The sequence below is a fragment of the Callorhinchus milii genome, unplaced genomic scaffold, assembly GCF_018977255.1.
Source record: "Callorhinchus milii isolate IMCB2004 unplaced genomic scaffold, IMCB_Cmil_1.0 Scaffold3, whole genome shotgun sequence".
Classification (NCBI taxonomy): Eukaryota; Metazoa; Chordata; class Chondrichthyes; order Chimaeriformes; family Callorhinchidae; genus Callorhinchus; species Callorhinchus milii.
The window spans coordinates 23,877,881-23,903,578 of record NW_024704744.1 but is presented as its reverse complement, the minus strand read 5'-3'; the positions used below and the strand labels follow the sequence as shown (position 1 = coordinate 23,903,578).

General features: G+C 45.9%; 1 protein-coding gene across 4 annotated transcripts in view; it reads left to right on the top strand.

Annotated features, from left to right (window-relative positions):
- The first annotated feature begins 1,403 nt into the window (after positions 1 to 1,403).
- The window catches only part of asxl2 (ASXL transcriptional regulator 2), a 164,723-nt gene continuing 140,428 nt past the window's right edge, over positions 1,404 to 25,698 (top strand). The window contains exons 1-4 of one of the 4 annotated variants that reach the window (XM_007900453.2): positions 1,404 to 1,530; positions 5,791 to 5,857; positions 11,298 to 11,465; positions 20,179 to 20,238. Coding sequence is in view for 2 of the 4 variants with exons in the window: in XM_007900450.2 (XP_007898641.2) it covers positions 1,460 to 1,530; positions 5,791 to 5,857 (138 nt within the window). In the remaining 2 variants the exon portion in view is untranslated. Of the gene's footprint in view, positions 1,531 to 5,745; positions 5,858 to 11,297; positions 11,466 to 20,178; positions 20,239 to 25,698 lie in introns of those variants that run through there. The other 3 variants (XM_042333272.1, XM_007900450.2, XM_007900451.2) reach the window with 3 other exon arrangements.

Here is a 25,698-nt window from a genome sequence, read left to right as displayed (position 1 = left end):
CCTGCACCGTCTTGCCCCACCCTACCTCAGTGACCTTCTAAAACGCTACCAAATTGCCAACTCCCTCTGCTTAGCAGGCACTGGCCTGTTTCACATCACCCATTCCTGCCCGCCCAACCATTGGCGATCAGGCCTTTGGCCTTTCTGCCCTTACTCTCTGGAACTCCATTCCAGAATCCCTTGCCCCTTCCCTTCCTTCAAGGTCCATCTCAAGACCTTCCTCTTTGACTGCGTTTTCAGTGTTCTTCCCAGCCCCCATTTGCCCCCACCCCCATGCCCCCACCCCTACCCTCCAGCTCAGGTGCAAACCCTTAACTGACCAGTGCCCTGGGACAACCTCCCAACATGAAAGGTGCCAAATAAATGCAATTTGTTGTTTTTGTTTATGTTTACAAAATCACTACACCTTGTTAAATCTGTCCTTGTCTTGCATCTTTAAATGTTTCACTTTCTTGCTCAGTGTACACCATTACATTTTGTCCAATGATTATCTAAAGATTATCAGCCAAACATTATGTCCTCCCCTCAGCTAGCATTCCCAGTGTAAAGCATGTTGAGGCGTCCTCCTCATGTGAATGTCACTAAATAAATTACGTGAGATGGTTCTGAGATGTTCTTTCCCCTAAAATATGCCAAATAAATGCAAGATGTTATAAACATGGTTTAAGATACTATAAGTAAATCTACAGTTGTTATTGCATTCTGACAGCTTGTTCCCACCCGCTTAAAAATAGCGGTCAGCGCCCCATCCTCAAAAAATCTTCCCATAACCCATCCCTGTTCCCTAACTATTGCTCCATCTCCCACTTTCTAGCTCTTCCTCCACAAGCTGCAAACCATTCAGAACTCTGCAGCTCGTGCCCACTCCTACTCCAGGCGCCGCAAGCCTATCAACCCATCCTCGCCCAGCTTCACTGAGGATTGAGTTCAAGATCCCCATCCTCACTTTTAAAGGCCTCCATGGTTTTGCCCCACCCCACCTCTGTGAGCTTCTAAAACCGTACCAACCTGCCCGCTTGCCGGGCACTGGCCTGCTTAACATCCCCTGCCCTTAATCCTTTCAGCCCCCACTCTCTGGAACTCCATCACGTAGTTCCTTCTCTAACTTCCTTCAAGGTCTGTCTCAAGACCTTCCTCTTTGACTACACCTTCAGTCATCTTCCCCCCCACCACACTGTCCTTGGCTCCCGAGGGGAAAGGCGCTATGTAAGTGCAATTTGTTTTATGTTTGGATGTTTTTAGGGGAGATCAGTATTCTCCATAGGTTCCTATTGCTCAGATATGATAAATCAGAATTGCAGAAACCCTTACAATATTCACAGGTGAAGTGACCAGATCAGCTTCACTGTGCATATCAACATAATCTCTGACTGACTGTAGATGCGGATAGGATTAGCGCATGTGTGTGTGAGCAGGAAGGGGGAGGTAACAAACGGCCACTGAAGGCTGGTTGGATTGCATGAGTCTGTGGGGGGATGGGAGTAAAAGTGGAATCTGCGCAATAGAAGATTATAGTCTGGCACAATTAAGGTCAGATGTTTTCCCATAACCGCATTCTTGCAGCTTGTACCGCATGGATGTGACATGTAAAATTCTGCATATATTAACATGCAAAACCTCCTCCCTCCTCCCCACACACACTCAGTAAGCAGTAAGCAGTTGTTCCAGTGCAAAGTTCACTGCCAATTCACTGCTCTCTGTATGTGTAATGTCATTTCTGTGAGCAGGGTTGCCAAATTGGGCAGATTCACACCCAGTTGGGTGTGTTTTTGTTGCTCTGTGGGAGAAAAACGGTTTGGGGTGGGTATTTAATTTTAAAATTTATATCTGCAAAACGTTGTGTGTTTTTGTTCCTTTAAAGACCATTTCTTAGTTTCACAATTACTGAAACCTAAATTGGTCACTCTATTGCCCATAGGAGGCAACACACTTTTAGGCTACTTTTGGGCTAATATTTGTTGGATTTTGGGCCACAAACCTATTTCAATATCTGGCAAACTCTGCCAACAGCAGTAACAGCTGTGCTGGACTGATGTGGCTGCAATACAAAGTTTGCTACCAATTCCCTGCTCAATGTGTGTGTAATGTCATTCCTCAGAGGTTGCTGTGTATGTGTGTGTAATATCATTGCTGTGAGGTTGGTGTGTATGTAATGGCATTGCTGCAAGGTTGGTGCTTGTGTAATGTAATTTTTGTCAGCTTGGTGTATGTAATGGCATTGCTGAGGTTGGTGTGTGTGTGTAATGGCATTGCTGTGGGAGGGGGGTGGTGTGTGTGTAATATCATTGCTGTGAGGTTGGTGTGTGTGTAATCACATTGCTGTGAGGTTGGTGTGTGTGTAATGCTGTGGGAGGGGACAGTGTGTGTGTGTAATGCTGTGGGAGGGGGCGGTGTGTGTGTAATGCTGTGGGAGGGGGCGGTGTGTGTGTAATGCTGTGGGAGGGGGCGGTGTGTGTGTGTAATGCTGTGGGAGGGGCGGTGTGTGTGTAATGCTGTGGGAGGGGGCGGTGTGTGTGTAATGCTGTGGGAGGGGGCGGTGTGTGGGTGTAATGCTGTGGGAGGGGGCGGTGTGTGTGTAATGCTGTGGGAGGGGGCGGTGTGTGTGTAATGCTGTGGGAGGGGGCGGTGTGTGTGTAATGCTGTGGGAGGGGGCGGTGTGTGTGTGTAATGCTGTGGGAGGGGGCGGTGTGTGTAATGCTGTGGGAGGGGGTGGTGTGTGTGTAATGCTGTGGGAGGGGGCGGTGTGTGTGTAATGCTGTGGGAGGGGGCGGTGTGTGTGTGTAATGCTGTGGGAGGGGCGGTGTGTGTGTAATGCTGTGGGAGGGGCGGTGTGTGTGTAATGCTGTGGGAGGGGGCGGTGTGTGTGTGTAATGCTGTGGGAGGGGGCGGTGTGTGGTGTAATGCTGTGGGAGGGGGCGGTGTGTGTGTGTAATGCTGTGGGAGGGGGCGGTGTGTGTGTGTAATGCTGTGGGAGGGGGCGGTGTGTGTGTGTAATGCTGTGGAGGGGGCGGTGTGTGTGTAATGCTGTGGGAGGGGGCGGTGTGTGTGTGTAATGCTGTGGGAGGGGGCGGTGTGTGTGTGTAATGCTGTGGGAGGGGGCGGTGTGTGTGTGTAATGCTGTGGGAGAGGGCGGTGTGTGTGTAATGCTGTGGGAGGGGGCGGTGTGTGTGTAATGCTGTGGGAGGGGGCGGTGTGTGGTGTAATGCTGTGGGAGGGGGCGGTGTGTGTGTAATGCTGTGGGAGGGGGCGGTGTGTGTGTAATGCTGTGGGAGGGGGCGGTGTGTGTGTAATGCTGTGGGAGGGGGCGGTGTGTGTGTGTAATGCTGTGGGAGGGGGCGGTGTGTGTAATGCTGTGGGAGGGGGCGGTGTGTGTGTAATGCTGTGGGAGGGGGCGGTGTGTGTGTAATGCTGTGGGAAGGGGCGGTGTGTGTGTGTAATGCTGTGGGAAGGGGCGGTGTGTGTGTAATGCTGTGGGAGGGGGCGGTGTGTGTGTAATGCTGTGGGAGGGGGCGGTGTGTGGGTGTAATGCTGTGGGAGGGGGCGGTGTGTGGGTGTAATGCTGTGGGAGGGGGCGGTGTGTGTGTGTAATGCTGTGGGAGGGGGCGGTGTGTGTGTGTAATGCTGTGGGAGGGGGCGGTGTGTGTGTGTAATGCTGTGGGAGGGGGCGGTGTGTGTGTAATGCTGTGGGAGGGGGCGGTGTGTGTGTGTAATGCTGTGGAGGGGGCGGTGTGTGTGTGTAATGCTGTGGGAGGGGGCGGTGTGTGTGGTAATGCTGTGGGAGGGGGCGGTGTGTGTGTAATGCTGTGGGAGGGGGCGGTGTGTGTGTAATGCTGTGGGAGGGGCGGTGTGTGTGTGTAATGCTGTGGGAGGGGCGGTGTGTGTAATGCTGTGGGAGGGGGCGGTGTGTGTGTAATGCTGTGGGAGGGGGCGGTGTGTGTGTAATGCTGTGGGAGGGGGCGGTGTGTGTGTGTAATGCTGTGGGAGGGGGCGGTGTGTGTGTAATGCTGTGGGAGGGGCGGTGTGTGTGTAATGCTGTGGGAGGGGGCGGTGTGTGTGTAATGCTGTGGGAGGGGGCGGTGTGTGTGTAATGCTGTGGGAGGGGGCGGGTGTGTGTGTAATGCTGTGGGAGGGGGCGGTGTGTGTGTGTAATGCTGTGGGAGGGGGCGGTGTGTGTGTAATGCTGTGGGAGGGGGCGGTGTGTGTGTAATGCTGTGGGAGGGGGCGGTGTGTGTGTGTAATGCTGTGGGAGGGGGCGGTGTGTGTGTAATGCTGTGGGAGGGGGCGGTGTGTGGGTAATGCTGTGGGAGGGGGGGTGTGTTGTGTAATGCTGTGGGGGGGGGCGGTGTGTGTGTAATGCTGTGGGAGGGGGCGGTGTGTGTGTGTAATGCTGTGGGAGGGGGCGGTGTGTGTGTAATGCTGTGGGAGGGGGCGGGTGTGTGTAATGCTGTGGGAGGGGGCGGTGTGTGTGTGTAATGCTGTGGGAGGGGGCGGTGTGTGTGTGTAATGCTGTGGGAGGGGGCGGTGTGTGTGTGTAATGCTGTGGGAGGGGGCGGTGTGTGTGTAATGCTGTGGGAGGGGCGGTGTGTGTGTAATGCTGTGGGAGGGGGCGGTGTGTGTGTAATGCTGTGGGAGGGGGCGGTGTGTGTGTAATGGCGGTGGTGGGAGGGGGCGGTGTGTGTGTAATGCTGTGGGAGGGGGCGGTGTGTGTGTAATGCTGTGGGAGGGGGCGGTGTGTGTGTGTAATGCTGTGGGAGGGGGCGGTGTGTGTGTATACGCAGTTCTGAGGATGAGGAGGAAGCGAGTGGTTGAGAGTGAAACCCGCGGCCCCGAGACTGTGCCCCCCCCCCCCCGTGAGGGACAGGGGACTGTGATGTCATTTCCTGTGTTACTGTACATGATGTATTTGTAACCCCGCCCCCTCCCTCACCCCTCACCCCCACCTCCCTCCCTCACCCCCTTTACCCCCCTCCCTCACCCCTCCCCCCCACCTCCCTCCCTCACCTCCCCCCTCCCTCACCCCTCCCCCCTTACCCCCTCCCTCACCCCCTTTACCCCCTCCCTCCCCCTCACCCCCTTTACCCCCTCCCTCACCCCCTTTACCCCCTCCCTCCCCCTCACCCCCTTTACCCCCTCCCTCCCCCTCACCCCCTTTACCCCCTCCCTCCCCCTCACCCCCTTTACCCCCCTCCCTCCCCCTCTCACCTCCCCCCACCTCCCTCCCTCCCCCCACACCCCCCCTCCCTCCCCCTTACCCCCCTCCCTCACCCCCCACCTCCCCTCCCCCCCGCCCTCCCCCCGCTTTCACCTCCCCCCTCACCTCCTCCCCTCCCTCGACCCCCTCACCCCCCTCCCCCTTCACCTCCCCCCTCACCCCCCCCTCCCCCCTTCACCTCCCCTCCCCCCCCGCCCCTCTCACCCCCCCCGCCCCCCCCCTCACCTCTCCCCCCCCCCCTCCCTGCTGGCTGTCACGGGGCGGGGCGGCCTGTGGATCATGTGAGGCCGCCGTACAGTAAACCTCCGGCAGCAAATATGGCAGAGGAGGAGCGGCGGCGGGAGGCCGTGCGGAGTGAGTGAGTGAGAGAGAGAGAGGGCCGGGCCGGGCCGGGCCGGGCTGTCACTCAGCAGCTTCTCCACCCCCTCCCTCATTACTCACAGCTCCTCTCTCTGTCTGTCTGTCTGTCTGGTCTCTCCTCTCCTCCTCCTCCTCCTCTCACACCAGCGCCCGTACAACCTCAGCCGCTGACACTCACTCCCTCCCCTCCTCCTCCCCTCCCTCCCTCACAACTCCAGCCTCTTCGTCATGAAGGAGAAGCAGAGGAAGAAGAAAGGACGAACCTGGGCGGAGGCGGCACGAACGGTAACACACATGCATCTGTGTACATGTAGATATTTATATATATACAGAGAGAGAGAGAGATAGATAAATAATGCAACGTTGCATAATGTTTCCTCCTCCCCCTCTCTCTTAAATAAATTATAAATACACCCCCCCCACACACACACACACACACTTTCCTCTCTCCCCCTTCCTCTCTGCAAAAAAACTTTGTGTGTGTGTGTGTGTGTGTGTGCAATGTGGGTGTGTGTCTGAGTTCATGACCTACTGCCAGGCAAACTGCTGCAGTAATTGCTGTCAAGGCCTCCCCCTAGGCCGGGAAGTTGCTGTGTGTGGGTTTTTTTTTTGGGGGGGGGGGGGTTGTTTTTATGTCAGACTGGAGGTGTTGCACTTTTGCTTTTTGGTGGGGGGGGTTTGTTGTTTTCAGGTGGTTGTGTTTCTTGTCTGGGTGCTGGTGGTTTGTTGTTATTGCTGCCATGTGTGTGTCACCTTTTGCACTGTTCTGTTGTGCAGAAATAAATTGCAAGTTTTAACAGATGGATTATTGGATCAGGCAGCTGAGAGCTCTCCAGTGGCCTTCACTGTCACTTGACGTTACTGTGTATGTTATGTGGCGGGTGCATTAGTTTGGAAATGTGTCACTCTGGAGTATCTGTGAGACTTTTTTTTAAAAAGTCGTGCAATTAATCCTGAGAATGGATTGGAGTGGAGACTTGCATCAATTATTGCACACCCAGCATCTATGTTTATTCAAAGTGTTTATTGTATATTTATTTATATCCTTGTACTGAAACACTACCTGGGACTTACAGAAGAGCTGTCACACACAAGAAAATAGTTTTCATTTATTTGTCATAGAAACCAGTGACAGTGGAAGGAATGTTGTTGCCTACCGACAGGGCAGAGCCAAAGATATAATTAACCTGCTGAGGCCAAGATTTTCAGTGGTATGCCTGGTGCCTGTCACACTACTTCTTGTAAAATAACTGCACTGCACTCTAAATATCTAATATTGATTTCTGGTGAAAATTGCAGATTTGTTTTTCAATCTTTGTGAGTGTTGGAGCTTGACTTTGTTTTTAAAGAATTTGAAACATTTTAACTGTAGATTTCTGGTCAATAATCTTCTCATTGCAGACTGCACCTGTGGCCAATATTTCTTTTAACATGTTCACAGCGATAGCAGCTGGGCTGCATGTGAATTGTGGGTCAATTTCAATAAAATCAATACTTTTGAAATCTGTATTTGGCAGATCATATCTTGACATCTGTGTGTGCATTTATGTCTTGAGTTTTGTATTTACATTTGATAAGTTCTTGTTGCAATGATTTTCTCTCTCCACCCCATTAGGTTACAACATTTACTGAGCAGATTCTGGTTGCGTTTTAGTTGGATGTAGGTGGGGATCATAGGGATAACGATGTGAAAGTTTTGAGCAATTGGGATTTATCTTGACAACAATGACAATGCCAATAGAAAATTGAGGAAATATTTGCCAAAAATTGCAGGTGAACTTGTCAAATTTTGCAGAACATTGTGGAGGGTTGGTTGGTGTTGTTGAAAGGTATACTCTACTGCTAACCTACATTTTTCCACATTATTGATGAAAACCGAATCATGAAGAAGTAGCACATCATAGATTGTTGCAAAAAAAACAATTTATTAATGCTTTCTTTAACAAAGCAGAACATAACACGTTTTAAGAGCAGAGCGGAACTCGACTGGGTGGCCCACTTTGGGGGGATAAACTGAAGGGTCGAATAGTCCGTTTCCAACCCATACAACAATTGAATCCCTGGATATCTGCCGAGCAACCAGCATTGCTTGCCATGCTCGCCAGTGTCCTGACCGCAGGGCTTCATAAGGTCACCATCTCCTGCCTATTGTGGCCCTCCACTGCACACAGACACACACAGTCAGAGAGAGACACTCACACTCAGAGAGAGACACACACAGACTCAAAAACCAAGACAGAGGAGAGAGACACACACAAACCCTTTTTTTGCTCAGCCGGGGTCTGACACATACAGAAAACCATCACCGTGCTTAAGAGTATCCAAACCAAACTGAGAATTCCATACATCCCACCTACACATGGAATGTGCACTCTCTCCCTGAAGGGATGCATCCTGATTAACCAATTCCGGAAAGTATTAGGCCCAGGTTGGTAAGAGTTAAGGCCTGGGGGACTCCAGAGTGTGTGTTGGGATACTACTGGAGTCTTAACCAGCTAACACTGCACAGCTTGCCATTGCTAGCACTGTCTGACAAGCTTTCCCGCTGCTTGTCCAGCTAGGACCACCATTCCTGTTTGGGCTTTGGTTTGCAGGGTTAACAGGAGCTGATTGGATGGATTCCCTGCCCCCAGCAACTCGTTTTCCCTTCCAGGTCCTGCCGTTGAGCCAGGATTGCTGTGCTGTCATCAGCAGTGCCCTGGAATACTGCAGAGAACCACAGAGGGCTCGCTCAATTCTGAAATTCTGTTTAACAAGCATGTCACGTTGGAGCCAATTCAGCTCCAAACAGACCCTGCTTACCTCCCCATCACCCCAAGGAGATAGTCACGGGTTGGACATTTGACATCCGACAAGCGCAGGTTTGAATTGTCACTAGGGTGAACGGTAGGTACTAGGAACTCCTTGGTGGGCAACACAGCTCAGCATGAAAGGTGTGAGAGCATTGCCACCATCTTCCTGTTACGCACACAGATGGACAGAGCGCCCGCAGACAATCCCAACTGTGGCACACTGGGGCTGGACGCGGGCCATGCCTGGGAGCGGGCCATCACTAAAGCGGGTCCCTGGCCGTGGTCAATCCCGCCTACACCACTGCCATGATCCCAACACCCCTGCGCTGTGAAGGTGAGCCCCGAGCTGTTTCACTATGGTAATGCGCACAGAGGTGCCTAAGCCCGGGCGTCGAGTTAACAGCCACCAGTAGTGTACACAGACACCTGGGCACTGAGCAAACTTCACTGTTACTAGTTTTTGCAGGGGGTTGTTTGTCTTTGTTAGGGTTGTTTGTCTCTATGGATTTTTTTTATTGGCCCAGGCAATGACAGATGTGTGATGTGACTTTTAATAAGCCTGAATCAGATAAAGTAATGCTGCAGTGGAATCGAAAGATTGGTTTTATTATTGTTCTATTTTAAATAGGTTGGTGGCGTATAGCTTCACGCCTATATTTTAGGTACAAATATGCTTTAACCTGAAATAAGTGCACATTTGTCTTGCTTGCTTTGTTGTATAACTGAGTGATTCGATAATGTGTATATTAGACCTGTCAAAATCAATTATGTGCATTTTGTCAGCAAACTTTCTTTGGGAAGAGTAATTCTATACTTCACTGACCATAGTTGTATAATCCGTACCCCGTTGTGCAGACAAATGTTTCTTACAGAAATTTTAGACCGTGTAATGTTTTAGGTTTCACCATCAAGACCCAACAATTTAAACTAAATTTGGATCATGTATACAATTCATTTTGGAATGACTTTGTAATTATATAGTCTGGGATATTCTATTATGCTGGTTACCATACGTTATTGCTAGAAATCAGCTAACCTGTATTTGAAGAAGACTTTGAAACGTGGGACGGGATATTCGAACCTTATAGCCTCCCACATGATTTTATTCATTAAGTTACATGGGACATCGAAACTACAGAATTGGTTTGCTTTCAATCATGTTATAATTGCTTCTTGTAGATGTATGTTTAATCTACAGAACTCTGTGCCTTGAGTTTACAGCAGGCTTGCCAGGTTCAGTTGGCTGGAGCCAGTTCGTAGAGCTTGCTTGTAGAGAGGGTATGGAGCTCCAGAGAGCGAGACCGAAATGGCAATGGAGGGCCAGATGGGGAGGGGGTACATGAAGTAAGTCAGTGTTTGCTGGGCAAACAGAATGGCCCGATTGGAAGGTTGCAGGGGTATGGTGGGGGCGAGGGGATGAAGGACATAGAGGAGTTTCTCACTGGGCAAAGTGGGAGTTTTCTGTGAGGAAACTGGACGGCGCGTCGCTGGGTGTCTGTCCTTGATTCCCCGCAACGAGGGAGGCTCCGATCGTCTGGCCTGCCAGTGAACCACAAAACGCTGCCCTTGCTTTCTCCCTCTCTCTCTCTCTCTGCTCTCTATCACTCTTTGTTTCTTTCTCTCCCCTACTCCCTCGTGCGCTCTCTCCCTTGTGCACTCCCTCAGTCTCTCCCTCGTGCACGCTCTCTGAATCACTCTCTCTCTCATTCTCTCTCTCTCTCTCTCTCTCTCTCTCTCTCTCATTCACTGTCTCACTCAATCTCTCTGTCTCTCACTCAATCTCACTCTGTCTCTCACTCAATCTCACTCTCAATCACTCTCTCAATCACTCTCTCTCTAAATAACTCCATCTCTCTCTCAATCATTCTCTTTCTTCCCTCTCTCTCATGCACTCTCTTGCACACACTCATGTATCCCTTTCTTTCTCACTCTCTTCTTCCCTCTCGTCCTCCCTCTGCTTCTTTCTTTTCCTCCACCCTAGTCAATCTCTCGGCGAATGATTTCATCCGGCCCAAGACCATTTCCAATTTTGGGCTGCCTGCTCCCTCCTTCCCTTTGTGGCAAACCGTCCTCTCGTGGCAGCGGCAGGAGCCAGCGGTTGATAAGGATGCAGTGGATAAGGAGACTCATTAACCTTCCCCTCAGCTTGGGAGTGAGCGGGCAGCCCAAAAATGGAAATGGTCTCGGATGAAGTCATCTGCCGGGCCAGATGTGGCCCCTGGGTCGCCTGTTGAACTACCTGAGCTAGAGGATAAAGGAGGGTATACAAAGCATTGGCAAGAAATTAGAATATATTTACATCCAGAAGGCAATGATGGATTGTTAACAGATAATAATATAGCAATAATCCTTGCATTTGATATATCTCTTATCATGTCTTCGAGACATCTCAAAGCGCTTTACAGATTGTGAAATGCTGTTAAAGGAAGATTAAGGAAAAGTGGATGAGGGGCACTACTAAGATGGCATAAAACTCCAGTATAAGTGAATTTACAAAAAGAAGGGGGGAAAAAACAACCTGAATGTGGGGAAATGAAGAGGCATGAAGACTGAGGCTTGGTTGATATTCAGGCTTTGAAGGCTCAAGGATTCTGAAGATAAGCCATTGTTGTGGATGTTTGAATTACGCCTCAGTGGGAGTCAAAAGTATAGAGAGGTCAATGTGACAGTGGGAAGCAGAGTTGATTTTCCAAGCAATGGGGAGGTCAAGGTCATGTTTGCTGATAGAAAGTGATATTCAGCAAAACAGTCTCCGAGTATTCGTCTGGTTTCACCAATTATCGAGGAGTTTCACTGTGAACAGTCAAGACAAATGGTGTGTAAGATTGGAGAAGGTCCAGGTGAAATATTGCCTCAAATAGAAAGGGAGCTTAAGGACAGAATCAGTTGTGTGAGAAGAAACAAAGTGATTAATGTTTTTTGTACGATTACAGGAGAAAGTGCCAGGGAGAGTGCGTAGGGATGGAGGAATGAATTGCGGAACATCGATCCCTTGTGAAAGTGGGGAGGGGAAGAAAAGATGCATGTGGTCCTGAGATCATGTAGATGGTGGAAATAGTGGAAGTTAACCTGGTGGAATATGGAGCCTGAGGAGATAGAAGGTGAGGGCAAGAGGAACTTTGTTTCTGTTGTAACTCAGAACGAGTGATGGTGGTGGCATAAAAAATGGGACAGATACTTACAGAGCCATCTCAATCGAGGGTGAGGGCACCCTTGATGAAAGAAAAGGAGGAAAGTGGAGACATAAAGGCAAATATTGTGGAGATGGAGAAACTGAGAGAAGGCTGAAACCTTTTTATCATGAAGAGTGAGAATGATAATCTCAGGACCTGTAGGGCTTTATTGGTGGGGGCTGGGAGGGGTGGGTTAGCCACGTGCCTGACATGCAAAGCCCATCACTGTGGTTAAGAGTAACTAAACCGAGAGTTCCACATATATAGAACTAACACTTGGGCATTTTCCTGTGTCTGAAATGGAATGCGAACTCTCTCCCCGGAGGGATGCAACCTGTTTGCGTAAGTCAGATTGGTGAGAGACCAGGCTTGGGGACCCCGGAGTGAGCGTTGGGATACTGTGAGAGTTTAAGCAGCTAAAAATGCTTAGTTTGCCATTGAGAGCACTGTCTGGCAAGCTTTCTGATGCTTGTCAAGCTCGGCCCATTAGCGTTTTAGCTTGTAGAGTTAACAGGAGCTGAGTGGGAAGAATCTTTGCCCTTCCAAGTCCTGCTGACGTGGCTGGCTGGGCTGTCATCAGCAGTGCTCTGGAGTACTGAGGACCAGCTTGGCTCAGGAATCGGAACACTGAGATGGATCAGTTCACAGTCTTGATCGTCTTCATTTATACCATAACCCAGGTCACGATCAGATGGTAAAAGGCTGGAATCAGGCAGTGAAGGCTAAAAGCTTTTTAATGTCTTCCTAATGATTGGGTCCGGTTCATTCACTGTTCACTAATCCAATTTAGCAGCATCTCCAGCCTAATTATTCCAATTGCAATGAAGGTTTACATAAAAAATGTTAACCTATTTTTCTCTTTCAGATGCTGATCAACCTGTTGTGCATTATCAGCAAGTTTGTTTCTTTTGCAAATGATGTGGGGGGGGGTGGTATTTAAGCTGGTTGCATAAACAGTGATCTTTTTCCTTAGCACTTTATAATGGGAAATCTACATCTTCATATTTGGCGAGACATAGCAAAACGATTTCAATCTGTAGCGATCAGTGTGAGTTAGCCCATATATCTTACTTTTTCTTTGGAGGCTGAGAGTATGTTTACAATGTTTTCCTTCCTCTTTCTTAGATCTTCTATGTGCAATCCTTGGGCAAAAGTCGAGCAGCCTGCTGCTGGGCCCTTTGACGATATGATTGTGAAACCAGCCACCAGCTGGTAGGTTTGCCTGTTCAAGTCTACATTAAAGAACCCACAGCACCTCGGCTATAAATCTCTGAATAAATTCACCTTATGGCTGTGGGTGGAGACTGACAGACAGCTTGTTCCAATAAAAGGCAAAGTTTGCATACAAAAACTGTCACTACACTTGATAATAATTACCACTGAAGCTCTTTAAGATATTTCAGTGTGATAAGGTGCTATTAAAAATGTGAAAGCCTTTCATTCTTGTGTGAAAGTGGGCCTTTCCTTCTGGCGTTTCCTTTTGTGCTCTGCTGGGCACCTCTCTTCAGCAGTGCGATTGGGATTCTAAACTCGGCTTGTCAGTACATACTGCCTTTCAATTGGGGACCCAAAACATTGTACAAATCATTTGGGTAGAGTTATTATTGTCATTTTTATTAAAATTAGTATCATGATATGTAAAGCAAAAAACAGAACACAGCATCTTTCTGTTTGCCTCTTCCCCCGCCATCTGTTGCAGCACGTGATTTTTTTTGGTCTCCCTTCACTTCTAAAGACAGGGACTGTTTGTGTGTGTGTGTGTGGGGGGGGGGGGGTGATGATGTATGTGTGAAGCCATTCAGTACCTCATTCCACTGTCCATACATGTATGCCAGTCTGGATATTCACTCCTGGGAGACATTATAGAGAAACACGATCCTAACATCGACAAATACGGACTTTCCTGCAGGAGCATCAATCTGATCTACTCTCCCCTCTTCCAAGATTCCCACAGACACTGAAGGCAAAGGTAGAACTGGTGCACTGGATGAAGTGGCTGCTTCAGCCCAACTCAGGGTCAATATGGTTAAAAGAGGATGTCAGCCTGGCTCACTTGGTAGCTTTGGGATGTCCTTCCAACATGAACGGCATGTATATGTGTATGTTTTGTGAAATAATAATCCTTGCATTTGACATAGCGTCAATAACAGCAACAACTTGCATTTATGCAGCACCCTTAATGCAGGATAATGTCTCAGAGTGCTGTACAGTAATAATAATCATAATCCTTGCATTTGACATAGCGTCTTATCACGTCTTCGAGATGTCTCAAACCGCTTCACACAATATAGTGTAAAGTGAATTTACTGTATATTGTGTAGACGAAACTGGGGTTGGATAACAAACAAGGGATAAGTGGGAGATAACTGTAGGCATTGTCCAAGAGTTAGGTCTTTAGGTAGGATTTAAAACAGAATAAAGAGAAGGTTAGGGTGAAGGATTGAGGCAGGGAATTCTGGAGATTAGGCACACAGTGGCTGAAGGAATGGATTTACATCAGGCCTAGACTGCCTGAGTGAAGATGGTGGGCAGAGGAGTGATGTACGAGCATGTTGTATATTTGTTGTACATCTCAAAGAATTGCTGTGAAATGTAGTGTGTGCATTGAGGTTCAACCTCATTGAGGTTCTTTACTCATTGAACCAAGATTTTGATGCAGTTATAGGGAATCCATTGTGATAGTTTTGGTATCTTCCACTGTTTGATTGGTCTTTGAGTCAATGGTGGCAATCTGCCTTTGTTTGAGACCCAAAATTTAATGCAATTTACATTAATATAATGCTTTTCAAGTGGAGAGGATGTCTCAAAGAGCATAAGGTATGTCAAGATTAATAAAAAAATTAGAGGCCCACGGTATTAAGGGGACAATGGCAGTTTGGATTAAGAACTGGCTGAGTGACAGAAAGCAGAGGGTGGTGGTTAATGGGTGTTTCTCAAAATGGAAGGAGTTGTGCAGCGGTGTCCCCCAGAGATCGGTATTGGGACCACTGCTCGTTCTAATATATATTAATGATCTGGACTTGGGCATAGAGAGCACTATTTCCAAGTCTGCAGATGATACAAAGTTAGGTAGAGTAGTAAATAGTGAGGAGGACTGTAACCAACTGCAGGCAGACATACACAGAATGGCTTTGTCACTTTCTCTAGATGTTAAAAGAGTGTTAGAATCAAGGGCAAGGATTATTTTAACTTCAGCTACATGACCAGCACTCATCCACTAGGATTTTCATGTGATAACAGGCAATCCCTTCCCTTCCCTCTGCTTGGCGGATACTGGTCTGCTTCATGTCCCTTCCGCCCCACCATTAACAGTTGGACCCCACCCAATGCAAATCCATTTCATGATCCCTTCGCCTGGCCCTCCCTTGCCTTCTTGAAGACTTATCTCAAGACCTTCCTTTTTGATCATACCTTTGGCCACCCTCCCACGCCGCTACCCTCTAACCCTTCTCGATTCCAACCCCAGCTCTGGTGCAAACCCCTGACTCTCCAGTGCCTTAGGACATGAAAGGCGCTTTATAAAGGTAATTTGTTGTTAAGAATTTGAGTGCAATATTTTTAACAACAACAACAAAATTACATTTATATAGTGCCTTTCACATTGGGAGGACCTCCCAAGGCGCTGGACAGACAGAGTTACGGACCCAAGCTTAGGGGAGGGCAGTGGGGGAAGCAGGGAAATCGAAGGCATGGTCGAAGAGGTGGGTCTTGAAGGTGGCGAGACGGAGGGACTGCGGGATGGAGTTCCAGAGGGTGGGTGCAGAGTGGCGGAAGGCCCGCCCTCTGTACATCATAAGCTGTACATCTGTCAAAATCTGTGCTATCAAATATCAACAATGCAATAATAAAAATTTTCGCTCATGCACAGTTAATTTGTACCAACACTCTACAATTTATTAACAGGCGTAGGAATAGGTGGGGAGGGAGGAATACATTTGTTTAGCTGTTTTAGCAATACTGTATCATACAGAACCCATCTTTTGATTTTTCGTGCTGCCAAGTTGCTAAGCAAAGTCGGATAAGTTAAATATGTAATTTAACATATTACACTTGCATTGGCTTTAGACCAGTGCTGACTAGCTGTTTTGCTTGGTGACCAAATGTCCAGCAAAGACCTTCAAGCTCTAATAGTCAAGGTTTCTAAATGGAACTGAGGCCATTTTCCAAATATGCATGCCTTGGTGTTTTCATATGGGACCTGTTGACAAATCAGCACTTATTCATTTAAGGAGATTTTGTTTGTGGTACTACAGGCCCAAGTAACATGCAAATCAATGAAAATAATAGCAGTTGTAGAATAAACACTATTTTAATTATTATTCAGCTTCCATTTCCTAAACTGTACATCTGTCAAAATCTGTACTATCAAATGTCAACAACTGCAATAATAAAAATTTTCGCTCATGCACAGTTAATTTGTACCCACATCTACAATTTATTAACAGGTGGAGGAATAGGTGGGGTGGGAGGAATATTTTTTTTTACCTGTTTTAGCAATACTGTATCATTCAACACTCATCTTTTGATTTTCGTGCTGCCAAACTGCTATGCAAAGTTGGATGCAGTTTTGGCAGTGCATTGCAGCATTATATATCAAATAAGTAAATGGCTTATTATGTAACATTTAGTAGCTACTGATTTTAAGCCTTGGTTTTAGAACCAAGGGCCATGGAACCACCAGACAAGGAACAACAGCTGATGGTTACTAGTCTGCAGGATTTTTTTTAACAATATTTCACCAATACCTATATTAAAACAAAATTAATTGAAAATTTGCAGTGTATCCACATACGTCAATAAACAAAAATGTTGTCAAAGTGGTTGTGGTATGTGGTAATATTGGATGTGTTTGCACGAACACCTGTCCAGCCAACTATCCTCTGCCCTACATCCTTCCTACCCTGAGGGGCAGTAGGGATGAAGACACCAATTCTATAATATCTTATCGGACCTGGGTTCTATTCCTGGCAGGGCAACGCATAGGGCCAGTAAAAAACAGTAAAGTTTCTTTACTCCACGTGCCTCTGTTTACCAGTTGTTAGTCGATTGGCGGATCACATTTCTGGCAGTAATAATCCCTTAAAAATAAATAAATAATTTGGTCACTCAATCCATGACTTGAATTTGTGGGACACCGCTGAGTGCAATTCGCTGCCACATTTTGCCCACAAAAATATACAGTTAATTCACTTTACAATATATTCTGTGAAGAGATTTGAGATGTCTTGAAGATGTGATAATGTGTTATATCAAATGTAAGGATCATTATTTTCAAACCTTATGCCAGGTGATGTACCACACACCTGGAACTAATCAACATATCACCTTTAATTTCAAACCATTCAATGCTTTCAATGATAATTGACTGTTTTGGGGTCAAATGGCAAACAATTTTCATTAAACAGCTATGACCAGTATTATTTGGGGGATTGTTAACCAGGACACCAGGAGAAATTCCCTTCTCCTTTTGAATAGTGCCATGGGATCTTTAATGTCCCAGTTAACAGGCAGACAGAACCTTGGTTTAATGTCTCTTCTGAAGGATGGCACCTCCAACAATGCAGCACATCTCCAACACTGACACACATTCCCACCACTGCATTGGAGTGCCATCTTAGACTTTATGAGTTCAAGATCCAACATTGGGATTGAACCCAGTGAGAAAAACATTTTGGAGCATTTTACTAGAATTGTCATCTGTGTATCTACAGAGCATAGAACAGGCAACATAGGTTTTGAAATTCTTTGAGGAAGTAACTACATTTGTCTGGGGGTGTAATCACTTGAATTTTCAAATAAAAACAATTACTGTGTTTGATTTAACATCTTATCAATTGTTCAATCGTTATCTAAGTGCTTCACAGAGTTTATAGTAGAGTGACTATTTTTATAGGAGCACACAGTAGCCAATTTGCACACAGCAATGTCCCTTAGACTGCCATGAACATTTACTTGGAGTTTTGTTGGCCAGGACAGTAAACCAAATACATTTTTTGATTGAATATTTCTTGATGTATGGCCATACTTTTAAAGGTTAAACGGAATGAGGAATCCTAGATCCACAGCCGATCAAATTTGCATTAATGTTTTTCTCCACATGAGCTACTTCCTTAAAGAGTTCCATAGAATTGTAAGGTATGGCCTATCACTTCAAAGTCCATGTTGATTGCTCTGTGATCTTTGGATAATTATTGATGGCTTCTCGTATATCGGGAAATAAAGAAGGATAAAGAGCACTTGGGAAGAATGAACCAATTGAATAGAAGGGCAGATTTTAATGTAGATTAAGTGTAAGGTTATGGATATTGGAATGAGAAACAATAAACCTGTCTATGTAATGAGGGGATGTCACTTAGTGGTGGTAGGAAAGGCAAGTAATTTAGATATGATTATTGAACTTTCACTGAAGGTTGCAGTCAGTGTGAAGAAGCTGCCATAGAAGCTATTAAACTGCTAGGTTACATTTCAAGGCCATTTGACTGGAAGTCAAAAAGAAGTTATTGTAACCTTGTATGGATAATTGCGTATGTAGCTTTGGGTACTTCACCTTCAAAAGGGAATTGGCGCATTGGACAAAGGGTAGAGAAGGACAATAAGGACAGTTCCGGGACCTATAACTCCTTGATTGTAAGAATTAAATAGAATAATATGGCGCATAAATTGGCTATTTGGCCCGTGAGATATAATGTTTTTTTATTGGCAGGGATAGTGGGAAAGAAGGGGATAATCTGTTGGGGGAAGGGATAGAATAGAATAGTAGAGGTTTGAGGATGGATAAATATTCTGGGGTTTTTGCTTCAAATAGCAATGATGATCAGGGAGTCTTAATGGAGCATGTTTTTCCACGAGATAAATGTCCATGATAGGGTAGGCTTTGAGTGACCTGTGGAAGGAACAGCCTTGATGGGACAAATAGTCTTAAAACGGAGCAGAGAGAAATGGATGTTGCTTGGTCAGTTTTCATTTCACTGTTTACAGAGAAGATTCTTATTTAAGAATGATTTCAATGTATATTTGCAAATAATCATTGGGTTTTTACAGCCACAAGTTGTGAAAAGGTATTTGTTTGGGGATAGGGGATGTGTTTGGAGATCTGAAGTCTGAAATATTTCATTGTTTTAGGCCAGCCATTGTTTAAGTGTTTGTAAAATGTTGGAAAATTCTGATATGCAATGAATCTTGATTTGGATTTTTTTTCCAGGATTCTTTTGTGATGATGGAAAAGCAGCGTTCAAAAAAACCCTGAATTTAAGACTTTCCAAACTTCTGCACAATCTTAAGTTTTAAGACATAGTCTGAACACCATGAAGAATTTTGGACTTCAGATTGGTTAGGGAAGGATAGCAGGCTTTTTAAAAAATATTCTCTCTGATATACTCGAGCAAAATTTTCAGAAGTCTATGTGCACAATGATGAGAGCCATGCTACATATGCTAATGATGCTGTACAAGTGAAACTGATCAGAGAATTGCAGGAATGCAAAACAAAGCAGCAAGTTATTTGAAATTTAATGACTCTGTTGGGGGAGGGACCTTCAATTTTGTATCCTTTTTGAACATTGATCCACTATTCAGACAGAAAAGCTGTGGGTCACTCTAGATGTCTCAAAAAGGATTTATCAAAGGATATTTTGTGCTTTTTCATTATAGCATAAGGTAAACTCTGTTAGAAGGTTATTGATTTGTACCAAGATTAGGAAATTTGGGCACTATGCTTCCTTCATTATAAATACCTCATTGGTGTGATACATTGTGGTGCCAGTATGTTTGTTCCACTTTTGATAATGTGAGCCCAAATTCCTGTTCACTAATATTAGTGAAAAGATAAATTTGTGTGATAGGTGTGCGATGTTGAATGATCACATGAACAAATTGTTTAGAACCACATCTGAAATTTCTACCTATGAAAAACTGGCGTAGCAATTATGTGGATGGGGGGAAATTGCCAATTCAACTGTTTAAGGCTTAATGGCCATTAAGGAGTAATTTGTGCAATATTCCATCACAGAAAAGGCACATTAAACGTAGTTATAATAATGAATAATCCTTGCATTTGGTATAGTCCTTTAGCACGTCATCGAGATGTCTCACAGCGCTTCACAAGATTTTATTGTAAACTGTAGTCACTGTGTACTTTGTAAACATATGCGGTAGCCAATTTACACACGGTTGCAATGCCCCATTATGTTATTATTATATTGTTATACACATCCATGAAGTGAATGACCAACTTTATCCCCCCCACCCCCACAGTTCTGACGAAGGAAGGGTCATGGACCCGAAACGTTGACTCACTTTCCTTTCTCCATAGATGCTGCCTGACCTGCTGAGTGTTCCAGCGACTTCTATTTTTGTTTATCTGGCGGATTGTGAGCCAGGACACTGGAAGCAGCCCTTTTCTCCTTTTGAATAGTGCCATGGAATCTTTAACATCCATCTAAACAGGGATCTTGGTTTAACATCTTATCTGAAGGATGACACCTCCGACAATGCAGTGCTTCCTCCAGCACTGCACCGAAGTGTTAGCCTAGACTTTGAACCCAAAGTTCCTAATGTGGGGCTTCAACCCACAGTCTTCTGACTCGGAGGTGAGAAGCTAGGCTGACACCTTTCTAACCCCAATCTTTTATATGTAACCCCAGGTTAGGTGGTGAGTTTGGAGCAGGAGGTGAGCATTGAGAACATTGAAAAGTACAAAGAGGGTGAGTGCACTAGCCATTGCCAGGTTTATATAAGGAGGGCAGCAGGAGAGAAGTTGAGAATTGCAGAGTGGATGGATGGCTTCAATGAGATTTCCGTTACCCCAAGGAACAGATCAATTGGAATTGAGTGAGCAGCTTGGTTGTGACAGAGGAGTAGTTTCTTATGCGGCATAGACTCGCTGGCGAGGTTGTGTGGGAGCTGTGCTGTATGTTCCACAAAGACTTGTAAGGACAATCCATAACTAGTTTTGCACCACACATGAATATGTTCTGAACATTTGTCATTTTGATCTATCTGACACCTGCAGGGACACCTGGCGAGAATTTGCTGTATCATGCTGCCTTGAGGGAGCTTGTACGATTGTTGCAAAACAAGCAACTCCGTGCACCTCAGCAGGGGCAACCACAGAGGTAGCAACATTTCTACTAAATTGCTGGCTTCCTGGAGGCACATGGTAAAATTCACTTGTAGGCACGTAGCCAAACATGTCCACACCACAGACCACAAAGCAACTCTAAATTGCAAGATACCATTCCATCAGTGTGCAGATGGTATTCAACCTGTGCATGAAGTTCATACACATCAATGCACAGTTCCCAGGAGAAACACCTGATTCTTTATTTCGAGGCCATCAGCTGTTACCCATATTTTTGAGACAGAAGTAGGCCTGATGGCTGGATCCTGGGAGATCTGGTATTTCCATGGGGTATGACCCAACTAAACATTCCCTGTACGCCAGCGGAGAACCAGTGCAATGCCTGTGACTGAACTAATTCCTTATGTAGATATTTGGAATGCTTGAGCACTGCTTTTAATGTTTGGGGAAGAAGAGGGGACGATGGGGTCTAAAACATGATGTTCTCCAACAGGAGTTTCAAATAATGATTCATTCGTAAATGGAAGTATGTTACACACCACAAATGTATATTAACCCTCATACATGCTTTCATTACATTGAGGCTTGACTATGCAAACTTGCTTGTTGGCCTCCTAAACTCCTCCCTTCGTAGCTGCAGATCATCCAGAACTCTGCAGCCTGTGTCCTCTCCCGCATTAGGCTCCGTGACCCTATCATCCCCATCCTCACCTGACTCCACTGGCTTCCCATCACACAGAGGATACAGTTCAAGATCCTGGTCCTCACCTTCAAAGCCCTCCATGGTCTTGCTCCCCACTACCTCTGCGATCTCCTAACCCCCTACCATCCTGCCTGCTTCCTCTGCTCAGTCGGCTCTGGCCTGCTTCATGTCCCCTGCCTCGTTTGCCCCACTATTGCCGGGTGGGCCTTCTGCCACTCTTCTCCCACCCTCTGGAACTCCATCCTGCAGTCCCTCCGCCTCCCTTGTCTCCTTCAAGACCCATTTCAAGACCCTCCTCTTCGACCATGCTTTCGATCACCCTCCTTCCCCCCCCTCCCTGATCCCGACCCCCTGCTCAGGTCCGACACTCTGACTGTCCAGCACCTTGGGATGTCCTCCCGACGTGAAAGGCTCTATACAAATGTAATTTTGTTGTTTTTATAATTAGACTGTTTGACTGATTTTATATAGTGTCCCAAGGCGCTATATAAAACAAGTTAACTTGCTGTGTATAAGTGGGGTTTGGCAAAAATGAATTGTGTTGTCAGAGAGCGAACTGAAAAATATGCAACCCAGGAATTAGCGAGGATCTGCAGTACAATTGTGTTTAAATCATTTTAATCCAGTATCCTCAGTATGCTCAAATCTTCTTGCACAAGACAATGTGGTTAGGTGCATCGACTTTCAGTAAAACAAATTTATTGTTCAGCTGGATTATGACCTGTCTATGAAACCAAGCACGTTTGCACAACAGGAGAGATTTTAATCAAGGAATCTGCTCAGGGAATGCGATGTAAGAAACTGTACTCCTAAAAAAGACTAAAAAGATAACAGTTTGAATTTTCCACTGGGATTAGGACATTATTATACTGTATAGATTTGTTTGCAATTATGGACCTGCTTTTGGCATTCTGTTTAAATTTGCTGACCTCTACTGTCATCTAAGGTGTTTTGTTTTCGTATTCTTTGCTCTGGCTATGAGTATCTTAGAGTTGTTAACACTAATCCCCCAGGAGCAGCAGTGGAAGCATTCAAGAGATGCAAGTAAAGACTTGGGATGCCACATTCTCCATGCAGATACACTGAGATTCCATATCTCTCCCTATTTGATAGATGGCCCTGCATAATTCAGTCATGAGCTCTTCCACATTGTCCAACAACAACTTGCATTTACTGTCCAGTATATAGCACCCTTTACATAGGGAAAGTCTCTTAATGCTTCACAACGGTGGGGTTGGATTACGAGCATGGGGAGAGGGGCAGATCAACATAGGCACGGTCAAAAAAGGCAGATTCAAGGTGATATTTAAAGATGTGGTATTTAAAGGTAGAGCAGGGGCAAGGCAGAGGGTGGGGATGGAGTTCCAGAGTTAGTGGTGAAGTGCATCAAGGCACAGTCACTGTTGGGGGGAGGTGCAAAGGGGGTGAGTAGAAGGGTGGGGGGGGTGAGTCGAGAGGTGGTGGGGGGAGGTGAGCAGATCAGAGAGAGAAGGAAATGCTATGATATTTGAGGTTGAGAACCTCAAAGACAATCCGTTTGGAGATGGGGAGCTAGTGGAAACTGGTGAGAGTTGAGACGATGGGTGTGCAGAGTTTGTTGAGGATGAGGATACGCATGGCAGAGTTTTGGATTAGTTGGATCTTGTAGATCTGGGGAGAACAACGAGGAGTGTATTTCAAAAGTTGAGTTAAGAGTTAATAAAAACACGAATAAGGGTTTTAACTACATTTGGTGTAGGGTGGAGGTGGGCAATGTGGCAGAGGTAAAGAAACAACAACAACAACTTACACTTATATAGCACCCACCACCCAGGATAGAGTCTCAGAGCGCTTAACAGTGGCGGAACCTGACTCCAAGCTGGGGGTGGTGGGGGCATGGGAGGTGGACATAAGCACGGTTGAAGAGGAAGGTTCTCAGGTGGGACTTGAAAAAGGGAAGAGAGTGGGCAAGGCGGAGGGATTGAGGAAGAGTGTTCCACAGTTTTGGGGAGTAGTGGCTGATAGCGCAACCTCTGATGGTGGGACAGAGGGTGTGAGGGACGAGCAGGAGGCGGGTGCCAGTCAAGCGGCGGCGCTAGGTGGTGGATTATGGAATGAGGAGGTCGGAGAGGTAGGAAGGTGCCAGAACGTGAAGGGATTTGAACATGAGAGTGAGGATCTTGAAGTCGATCCGTTCGGTGATGGGGAGTCAGTGGCTCCGTGCCAGAACTGGTGAGATATGGGTACAAAGATTGGTCCGGGTCAGTATGTGGGCGGCAGAGTTCTGAATGAGCTGGTTCTTTTGAATAGTGGAGCTGGGAAGACCGGCGAGGAGTGCATTTGAGTAATCCAGGCGGGAGGTGACAAACGCATGCACGAGAGTTTGGGCTGCATTTGGGGTAAGGTACGGTCAGAGGCGGGCAATGTGGCAGAGATGGAAGAAAGTGGTCCTGGCGAACAAAAGTAGTATTGGTCAGGGACTGAATGAAAGGAAAGAAGGACAACTGAGGGATTGAACCTACTGAGGTTGCACACTGGATCACAAGTTCAGTTTGAGTGTTGAATCAATTATAGTAACATAACTCTCCCTATGGCCCTCTTGCTCTGCAGATCCCCACTTTATAGCAGGTCTGTACCCCTATGCACCTCTGGGGGGAGAAATTCCAGACTAATTAGGTCTAGACTTACACTTTTACCATAGCCTTTTAGAATATCCTGAATTGGGCAGATTCTCAAGTTCAGTTTTGAGTTTATTTCTGAAGCAACTTCTGTGCATTCTTTTAAGAACTTTAGAAATCGGACTGAGTGAATTTAAGAATTTACAAAGTCTGCACATTCAGAAATACTAAGAAAGTAATATAAGTTTAGCCCCAAACATAATTACTACTGTTGTGGCAGGTTGTTTCAGCGCCTTGGGACATACTCCTGTCGTGAAAGGCGCTATACAAATGTAATTTGTTGTTGTTGTTGTTGTTCTTGTCTCTGTTCTGTAGCAGCCGTGCCTGCTTCAACTTCTTTCTATGAGTTCTCTCCCTCACCAGCTCCCCATAATCTCACCATATCCTTCCACAACAGTGCCTACAATTTACACAGCACAGCGAATGCTGCTTCCTTCAAGCTGAGGTGGTGACACTTAGCTTGGAAGTTAGCAAATTACGCATTTTAGAACTAATTTATCATCTGAAATTTTGCACCCCACAGCTGCATTAATAGATTTTCATATTTATTGGATCATTCAACAAGTTTATCAGTCTGAAACACTAATAGCTGTGTTTCCTCAGTAGGTTCAAAGCTTATTTTTGTTAATGTTAATGTCAACTGTCCTCACTGAGAAATTTCAGGTTCTTTTTGGTTGTAATCAAATTAAATGTGAATAGTGGCTAATTTAACATTCTAATTTGTTTTGCCATTTTGACACGTGCAAACAGCAAAACTAGTTTTTATAATTCCCATAAAATGTCATAACAACAGAAAATAAACACTTTTGTGTTTTAAAACTGTTTATAAAGATACCATGAATATTATGAAATATTGTTATCAGTCGGAAAACTAATCTTCTGTCATGGACATTGAATTCTCTGAAATTTTGTTCTTTCTAGGAAGTTGAGTTTTGGTTGCGAGCACTAAACTGAATTGCTCTAGGAGAGCTATTATTAGATATGGGATGAAAGTCTCCTTTCAAAATTATTGAAACTAATAATAATAGTAATAATCCTTGCATTTTTATTATAGCGCTTTTCATGTCTTCTAGACGTCTCAAAGCGCTTCACAGAATAGACTAAAGTGAATTGACTGTATATTTGTGGGCGAAATGCGACAGGCAATTGCACACAGCTGCGTTCCACAAACAGCTGTGGATTGAAGTGACCAAATTATTATTGTTTTTTTTGAGGGATTATTATCAGGAATGTGGAGTAAGGAAACTTGCCCAAGGTTTCGACCTGACCTGCCAGGAATCGAACCCAGGTCTCTGGCTTGCAAAGCGAGTGCTGTAACCACTGAGCTACAGGACCCCATGTCGAGGAACCCTTCCCACTGAAGCGGAAAGGGAAGTCTGTTTGGTGGGAGGGAGTAACTCCTGGATCCCCTCGTGTAACCCAGAGTCGTGCAGAGGGAGTTTTAATTCCCAATAGCTCCAATGATCGTCCCGAAAGAGAAATTAACTATTAATTAATGGAAATTAACTGCAGCAATTTGGTCTACAATGGGAATTGGTTTACACTTTAAAACTACATTTAACTGGGCACAAGTTGACAACTGCAGTCAAAGCCCACAATGATGACTGGTGTGAAGAAGTAGCATGGATGCAGTAAGGGATGTTTTTAATACTGTATAGGGACAGCTCGACATTAGCCTAAGCTTTACTGTGCATTTGGCTTATGCTTCATCTGATGTCGGACT